General features: G+C 42.2%; 1 protein-coding gene across 1 annotated transcript in view; it reads right to left on the minus strand.

Moving 5' to 3' along the window:
- Positions 1–1,438: 1,438 nt before the first annotated feature.
- Positions 1,439–9,540, minus strand: part of LOC126495460 (vomeronasal type-1 receptor 4-like) — a 17,790-nt gene continuing 9,688 nt past the window's right edge. The window contains exon 2 of the mRNA XM_050133042.1: positions 1,439–1,974. Coding sequence (XP_049988999.1) covers positions 1,439–1,974 — 536 coding nt within the window. The remainder of the gene's footprint in view (positions 1,975–9,540) is intronic.

Genomic DNA, 9,540 nt, shown 5'->3' on the forward strand with positions numbered 1-9,540 from the left:
GACCTCACAGAAAGACAAGAACTGTTCAGTGGGATCTTTGCTTTAAGGAATGTTTTTATTTGATGAAAAATTTTCAGAAAGGCTAAGAGTAACCTTAATAGTAGAAATAAAACAGAACCTTTCTGACTCAAACCTGGATTAAAATCAACATAATAGAGTGCAATAGTCGACTTCCTGTGGTCTAAAGATGTAGACCACTTGGCTGCTTCTCCAGGATCACACCTGCCTGCATGTTGTCATGTTCCAGGCTGTGATGCACTGAACTTCTGAGCTGGGTATGATGCGGGAGAGTCTCCCATGTTTCAGGAGCCATCACTATTCCCTCACAGACAAACTGATAACATTAAGTGGATTCAGTGGATTAAGGAGGGGGCATGAAATTAGGAAACATCAGTATGGGGAAGATTGGGGAGGTACAGAATGAAAGATGGGGATGTGGGTTTGATAATTTGCATTAAGAAAAACCCATTAAAATGGGGCTGGAGGGATGGTTCAATGGTTAAGAGCAGCGACTGCTCTTCTGGGGGAAGTTATGTTCTGTTCCCACCACTCACATGGTGACTCACAACTCTCTGTAACTCCAGTTTCAGGGGATCTGGCATCCTCTCATACCTCTGTGAGCACTGCATAATATGATACACAGACATACATGCAAGCAAAATAGTCACACACATAAAACAAAAATAATTAAATCCCTAAAAAAATAAGAACAACAAAAATCAAAGCAGTTCTGAAAAACATTCCACAAAGCACCTCATAGTGTTTTTGAGTAGGTTCAGAGTGTTATGTTGAGCCATGAGAGTGAGTCTTTTCATTTTTTGTCAACACTGTGCTCTTTTAAACACAAAGGAGTGGTGTGTGTGTGTGTGTGTGTGTGTGTGTGTGTGTGTGTGTGTGATACATTTCATTAGTTACCCCTGTTCCTCAGGCACACAGAGCTCAGGTAAACATCTGCTGTAAAATTACAGCAGTCGAGGACTAACACCTTTATATAATGACTCTATTTGATGTGATTGGTCAACCAACTGTCCAAGCACATACTAAGTTTATTTTTTTTAAATGTTATTATTTTTGTTTTACATGTATGAATGTTTGCCTGCATGTATGCATGTGCATTGTACATGTGGCTGGTGCCCACAGAGGTCCCGAAAGGGAGCTGAAGTCCTTGGAACTGGAGTTTAGGATCGTTCTGAGCTATTGTGTGGGTGCTGGGCATGAAACCAAAGTCCTCTGGAAAAATAGCATATGCTCTTTACCCCTGAGCCATCTCTCCAGTCCCCTACATTTGATACATTAATAATAAATTTAACATTTGTTTAACACCCTATATCGAATATAATGGAATAAACATTTTTCAAAAAGTTATCTAAAATCTATATATCTAAACAGGTATAAGAGAAACTTAGGTTTTCTGTGTGAGTTGATGCACATCAGGAACTTACCATGGAGGGAAGCGGGAGCTGTCACAGAGGAGTCCTGAAAAAGGCAGTTCCCGGAAAACCACAAAACCTGTGCGAAAAGCCTGACGGTTTGACTGTCCCTGGCTCAGTTCAGGAAGCAGCAAACGTCTGGGTTCCAGGGCACCTTGTGGGTGAAGGTCTTCCTGATAGGTTGAGGCGATGGAAACATTGCAAAAAGCCACCTCATAACGTTTTGAGTGGGATCCAGAGAATTTGGGGAGTTGGAGATTGAAATTTGCGGGGCTGGAGGCTGTGGGAGGGGCTGGGGTTTGACGTCTGCTGTCTGCCACCCCTCCCCCACCTCTAAGCCTTTGTGACCCAAGAGACCAGAGTTCTGTGATACAAAACTGGGGACCACCGCCAGGTTCCAAGGAGCACGCGGTCACCCAGTAACCACCAGGCCGAGCCACTGTCACAGCTACCTGGCAGCTCAGAGGCCCCTGCAGGGCCGGGATATGTTGAACAGGACAGGGACCGAGAGCATCCGTGGAGGATTTCGCAAAGATGTAACCCTCTGAGGGGTGAGCATATGCTGTAGGTACGTGGGGAGGTACGCAGGCGCAAACACGCCCGCCCCGGAGTCAGGTAATGGGCGTTGAACAGGCTCTAGCCTTCTTTCCCAGATGGCCTCTATCAGCTTGGACTCCAGACTGATGACACTGCCAAGTTCCTGGAGGACTTCCTCTGAGAAAGATGTTAAGGACAACGCCAGGTGCCACGCTGCAGAGTCCTTCCCCTGTCCACTTATCCTTCTGCAGAGGGTAATTTTCCATGATAGCCACGGGCCCTCAGAGCCTCATCTAAGCCGCACAAGATGGCTGGCTGGCTGCCTTTTCAGCTCCATGTACTGTCTTCGGGGCAGAGCTTGACAAGGACTGTCTTAGGGACCTGGAAAGGCAGTCAGTTGTCAACTGAAGCCCAACAATATCCATGGATGAGCCTTGGGAAGAGATTGGGGGTGGAGCCTCATGAGCCCCCTATAGTGTGACAATTCTCAAAGTGAAAACAGACTTCAGTGGCCAGAGAGATCATCGAGAGAGTTTGGGGGGGAGCAAGGCACCCAGCATGGGAGGTGATGCCACATAACCAAATTCCTGACATCTATCGCGCTGTTGCTCTCCTGGTCTCTGAGGCTGGGATCTTCACTGTACTGACTCCAGGTATGAAAGCTCAGTGGTTAATGAGGTTGATCTCACGATGGAGATCTGTCCGAGAAGCAGCCCCAGCACAGATCTGTCTGCTTGCATCCATCCAGATGAACACACTGCCATCTTCCCACAATAATTCTACAGAATGTATGAAGAGGTCAAGGAGTGTCCAATGGGATACAAGATGTTGAGCACAGGGCTCTCCCTGTGTTTTAATTACCCTGTTGTTTGGACTTCCAGCTAATTTTGAGTGTGTTGAGAACATGGTGCTTCTAGCTTCCAAGTGTATCACACTATATTTGCGATTCCTCCTGGATTTTTATAGCCAGTTAACCCCTGTGTAGTGAGAGAGACTTCCAAGCTACCATGGAGATGGTAGGATATGATTTTAAAATGGTGTCACTATGACATCATAGGAACCTATACTGGGGGAAGAGAGCATTGTGAAATTTATTGTGGAGGACGTTGAAACCCTGTTGTGAAGCTGCTTTTTGGGGGGAAGAGGGGCAAAATAGAGACTGATAAATCTGTGGTACTTAAGATATTGTTTAATAACATCTCCGCTAGAATCATATTGAAGAATATTAAGGTAAGTGGATCATTTTAAATCAGTTTTAGTGGAGGCAGAAGAGGAGGAGACATAGAAGAAGGAGGAGGAGGAGGAAGAGGAAGAATAAGAAGAAGAATAAGAAAGAAGAAGAAGAAAGAAGAAGAAGAAAGAAGAAGAAGAAAGAAGAAGAAGAAGAAGAAGAAGAAGAAGAAGAAGAAGAAGAAGAAGAAGAAGAAGAAGAAGAAGAAAGAGCTGCACTAGCAACAACAACATGAACAAGAAGGAAATCAGTGTTCTCAATGATAAGATACAGGTCCCCCTTCACCAGTTTCACTAGATTTTGTGCCTCATCCTCACACGATTGTTAGTGTAAGCATTACAGTCTGGATAGAAAGGTATCCTACAGTTTGGAGCCAAGGAATACCACAAAGTCTTACCACACAAGTCACCTCACCAAAAAGGTAGGGAAAAAAACAGGAGGGTGGTTGCCTCTCCGTGGATGAAAAGTGTCAGAGTGATGAGCAAAAGGCAGATATTATGTAGATTTCTTGTGGAGGGAATGGAAATTTCAAGTGAACCCTTTCAGAGTGGAGATTGATGGGATTTCATTTCCAGAGATTGCAATTTTTTCTCTGTAAGGTAGGTCAGGGTCCAGCCATTAGGGCAGTTCGAGTGTTCTCTGAGTGGAATCTGGAAGTTGGAAGTCCTCAGGGGAGAGGTCTGGCCACTCATGTGACTTGAGGGCCTTACATTCCTCCCTTTTTATTAATATGCAATCAGGTAACAAGAAAGGGGGCAATGTTATCATTAGACTACTTCCTGCTTAACGGGGCAGTGAAGTCCTTTGATCCTCACCATCTGTGTATAATCAGGAGTCTCCGACCTCTGACTCTCTAGCTAGAGACTGATAACTTTGTAATATCAACTGAATGACAGGATGGTTAGAAATCTTTTGAATCTGTTGTTGAAGACAGACAAGAAATTTATAACACAGGGTTAAGAAAAGGAGAGGAAAGAGGGTTTAAAATGGCAGTATTCATTTCAAAATTGAGAGCTATCCAAAGGCATTGAGCTGTTTCTTATGCTTTTGGAGATCCATCTGGAACTGTCTTATCTTTTCTTTGACTATACCTGACTAGTTGACATAGATTCAACATTCCTCCCCAAGGAAGAGAAAAAAAAAAAACCACCTTATTCTGCTGTTAGTGAATCAAATCCACACCAGGTTTATAGTACTTATGGAGGACATTGATTCTATTTGGCCCTGTAAAATAAGGATGGTCTGACCCACCCATTGGAGATCCTTGATGAACTAATAGGAAAACCAATGGTAAATATCTAGAGAAGTAGTAAGTTTCACTCACTCCTCCAGTTGCAATGCCAGTGGTTATACCCAGCACTACTCGAGAGGATATGACCTGTACCACTCCTCTGTCAGACCATGGTACTATAAACCCAGTGATGGGAATCATCCAGGGTTCTTTAGCATATACCACTTCCTTGTTTTGGAAAAAGGAACACCAAGGCACAAGTCCCAATCCAGTCAGGAGGCAGACATCAGTAAACTTGAATGTCACAAAGAATCAAGGCATTGTGAATGTTTGAGCATAGGTAATGGGTGGTAGTACTAAGGCTTAAGGTATCATTGAAATCTATGTAATCCAGTGTTCCCACAAAGAATGTGTCTGAGGAGTTAAAGTAGTCTGTGATACCGAAAAGAGAGATGTGAGAGAGATAAAGGATGGTAGTGATATTTGTCTTAGAACAGCTGATGAGAACTGAAGGGAGAGTCCAATAAGACAATAGGGGAGGTGCAAATGGTGGTACTTAGTGTGACCCAGGAGGGACACACAACAAGTATTCCCCAAAACAAGCAGCAGAACATTATTTATACGGAAGTTAATGTATCAAATAAGATATGGTGTTATAGGGAGGTGAGTTCAATATAATCTAAATGGGATGATATTAAGGATGCAAGGACCATCGAGGAGCTCCTACCATGCTATACCAAGAGTCTGAGAGAGTAGGATGTATACCCATTGTATTTTGATTATACCTGATGGGCAGCTGGGATGCCATGGACCATTAATTAGAATATATAAGATTGATCATTTTGCAAAAAAAATTCTGCATAAGCATCATGTCTCCTACAGGACCAATAAGAGCAATCTCAATAAGTCTCTGGCCAATGTGTATAGTAATCTCTAGTTTGATATAAAGAAAGCAAGCATAGAAGGCAGGAGTTTTTAGAACTACATTTACGTGTTATAGGGAGAAGTATCTCCTTTTGGCAACCTGTGGGTGTGCAATCTTCAGACCCCATCACATTAGTGCTCTGTTAGAACTCTTAAATATAGGTTTCCTCATCCTTTGAAATATTAAAAGAACAATAGACAGCATAAATGGAAAAAATCTGAAACATTTTTCATTATCATAAATCATTTTTATATACTTTCAGAAATTTTATTTACATGCCTTAAAATATTTAATCATACCCTCAGAAATTTCTTAAGCTTTTGTATCCTCAGACATTTATATACTTTCTTAGACTCTCAGAACTCACTGAAGCTTTCACCAGTATCCTTTCTTAGGCTCTCATTAGGAATATCAGTCCTGACACACTGATATTTAGTTTCTCTCCATGATACCTTCATGTCATTTTAAAACGAATACTACCCATGTGATTCTTATATTACAGAGTTTGACTAACAGTATGAGGTATATTGTACGAATACATGTAGGTGCAGTTTTAATACTGTATTAAACAAGTATTTTTTGTTTCTGTTTGTTTGTCTCTTCATAAACCCTGTTTTTATGATTTTTGTTTTCAGGACAGATATTATACAAAAATAGAGAAAACAGTCATGGGGGTAAGCAGTGGAAAAGAGATGGACAAGGAGTTATGGAGAAATTAACTGGCCTTTGGCAGCCTGATATAGAACAATTTCTCTATGTCTATTAGGATGGGCTGTTAGAGGTAGGAGTTTCTCTGTAAGTAAGAACTACACTGGACAGGTATAGTTAGGAAGAAAAAGTAAATTTAGTTATAGACGATTTTCAGATCATTTGTTTGTGCAGTGGCAGAAGTTGTCACCACTTAAAATTGAGCATGTTGAGCTGGCTTGTTGGAACCTATTCCTTATGGTGGGATACCTCACCTAGCCTTGATGCAAGTGGAGGAGGTTAGTCTTGCTCAAATTGATATGCCATGCATTGTTAACTCCCATAGGAGGCCTTTCAAAATCTGAATGGAGATAGAGGATGAGTTAATAGGGGAATACAAGGGAAGTAGGGGGAGGGAATAGGAGCCAAGGTGGGAGGGGAAATTGTGGCTGGTATGTAAAATAAAGAAAGAAAAAAAAGGAAAATTGAGCATGACAATTTAGGCCTTTGAAATATACTGAGTCCAAGCTGCTTGTAATAACAGAGTGAAGTTTTAATATCTTCTAAGAAAGGAAGGGTCACAGGTTGAACTCCGATGGAGGGAGTTTCTTTAAGCTCCATGTGGGAGCTGAGAGGCAAAGGAGAAACCCAGGATAATGCAGAGAAGAATGAGACTTACAGAATAGAGCTGAGAGACAAGATGGACAAGGTCACAAAGGCCAAAAAGGGTTTAAGGAATCTGTGGAATTTAGCAGAAAGTGTCTTTTGCCAGACAAGGAATATTGCAATATATAGGCCCAGATGGAACTAGTGACAATTACCGGTAGAAGGGGAGTGACACGTGACTAGATCAGGTAGAGACTGATGGCTAGATGAGGTAGAAATAAGAAGCAGTTGAAGAGGCAGACTATAGAATTGAATTTGGTGAATGGCAAAAGCCAGCAGAAGCAAATGATTCTTGTATACCTTAGGAGAATCAGACCAGCAGCTTGTATCAGCTTGAAATGTTGAGACTTGACCTTGGCTGAGAGTTAAGTGTCACCTACCAATGCTACCTGAAGAGAGAGAACTTAAGAAGGGGGTGCTATGCAAAGATCCTTGTATATTAGGGGCGGGAAAGATGCTGAAAAGAGAAGAGAGTAGTGGGTGGTGTAATCTGCTGGCCTGGTCTGTCACCTGGACACCCTGTCCCTTCAAGAGACAAAATCTGCCCACCCCCAACCTCACCACCCTTCCACCGAGGCAAGCAGATCTCCTGCCTGCTCTCTCTCTGTCTGCCCTTCTTCTGGAGAGGCAGCTTCTGTCTCTCTCCCTTCTTCCCTTCTTCCTCCCTTTTCTCTTCTTCCCTTCCCATCCCCCTCCACAACTCACGAAATAGACTCCATACCCCAGCTCTCTCTTCATGGTTTATCTGTCTGTCTCTCACCCACTGCGGTCTCCCACCTACAAGGGGACCCACCAAAGCCTTGGGTGGTCCACCTCTTTCCCTCTTGGAACCACTGCCCCTCATACGGGCCCTAGGGTCACCTGCCAGTTATAAGTGGTAACATTAGTGTATGACGTGGTCAGGATCTCTTCATGTTCCCTTCCACCCATGGGCAGGTAGCCTAAGGCTTGTAGGGATCCTGGACTTGGACCACTTTCCAGCTTTCTGTGGCAGCTCAATCGCTGCACCCGCTGGCTAAATAGTAAGGACCCCTTCTCCAACTCAACTTTTGCTGACATTCATCTCTGATTATTCCCCATGGCTGAGGACTGAGATCTGGCTTCTGGACTGTAGTAATGGCTGCTAAGAATGGCCTTCATGAGCTGATGAGTCGTAGGGTGGTCTTGACATATCTCTCGACTGTTGCTCTATCTCAAAGACATTCCTGGATACATAGCTATTGAATCTAGACTTGGGGAATAGACCTAAAACTATCTGTCCAACCTCCCCCCAGAGTGTCTTTTACAGACCCTAAAACCTCTGCCTTACTTAAAGATTTCTAACCTTAACCACTTTTGCACTAACAAATGACCTACATACCCCTTAAATAACAACCTAAAGTGAGAGATTTCTAATTTCTATCAGCAAACAGGCAGATTAGAAAGTTTCTATCCAGCATGTGACTTTTGAGTTAACTTTATGTATGAACATAAGTTAGCTTTAGCTGTGTGTATGTGTATACAACTTAAATTCAACTGTGTGTAAATGTATGTATACTTACTGTTAAATGTTTTAATAGTCTCTTCATTATATATCGTTCAAGACTAAAAAAGCAATAAGTCTCATTTTTAAATGGTATGTACTTTTAAATCTCTTACAAAAATACTGTATATGTAATCCAACCCCGCTTTAAGATATATTAAGTGTTCTCCACTATTGTCAGTTCTACTGTTAAGCTTCTATTGCAGTTTTTTATTCTTTGCCTTTCACAAGTATAAATCTTACCTGTTAAAATCCAGTACAGTCAAGCTTGGACCCATGTAGTAGGAGGCTGCTTGTTCATTTCCCAGCTTCCCAGACTCCCCGAATAGCCGCACAGAAACTGTATTAATCAAATCACTGCTTGCTCAATTACTAAAGCATATTTCTAGCTATCTCTTAAATCTAGAATTAACCCATCTTTTATATTTTACAATGAGGTTTATGGCCTACCTGCAAGGTTTCACATGTCTGTCTCTGGTGGCAACTCCATGGCTTCTCTCTGACTTCATTTCCTTTCTCCCAGCATTCAGTTTAATTTTCCCCACCTAACTAAGTTTTACCTTGCTGTATGCAAGCCAATTTCTTTATTCATTAACCAGTAAAAGCAACACATAGACAGAAGGACATCCCACACCAGACTCAGTTATCCAGGAAGATCCTATACTGTAAGTATAATTTATTTATACCTGATAAGCAGCCCTAAAATGCTCATAGATTTTGGAAATAAGACATTTAAGTGTTTAAGTATTAAAAGACTTTCCATAACAGAGAGTCGGGTTGATTCCTAGCAGCAGCACTCTGTTTCCTCCAAAGAAAACAGAAGACGGATTATCACAAAACAATGCCCATCTTTAATTCACTTCATCAAATGAAAGCGCTAACCATTTGGTAGAACTGTCTTTCATCTAAACTGTTATAGATCTCCAGACATGGACAAAGAATCAAATGGAATAAACTTACACAGTTGCTCAGGCCAAGGCAGGCTTGTCTTCCTACAGATTTCCTAACCCACAGCATCTTCTGGAGCCTGGCAGGCCCTGCTTCAATAGCAGAAGACAAATACAGTCCTGACCCCCTTGTCCTTAATGACCATGGAGGACACTGGGGAGTGGCACTAGGTAGTCAATAGAGTAAGTCCGTTGTCATGTTTTATTTTTCTTTCTTTCTTCCTTCCTTCCTTCCTTCCTTCCTTCCTTCCTTCCTTCCTTCCTTCCTTTCTTTCTTTCTTTCTTTCTTTCTTTCTTTCTTTCTTTCTTAAGATTTCTGTCTCTTCCCCCCAGCCGCCTCCCCTTTCCCTCCCCCTCCCTCAAT

Source organism: Alexandromys fortis, unplaced genomic scaffold (genome assembly GCF_014885135.2).
Source record: "Alexandromys fortis isolate MF-2015 unplaced genomic scaffold, M_Fortis_MF-2015_v1.1 scaffold_486, whole genome shotgun sequence".
Taxonomy (NCBI): Eukaryota; Metazoa; Chordata; class Mammalia; order Rodentia; family Cricetidae; genus Alexandromys; species Alexandromys fortis.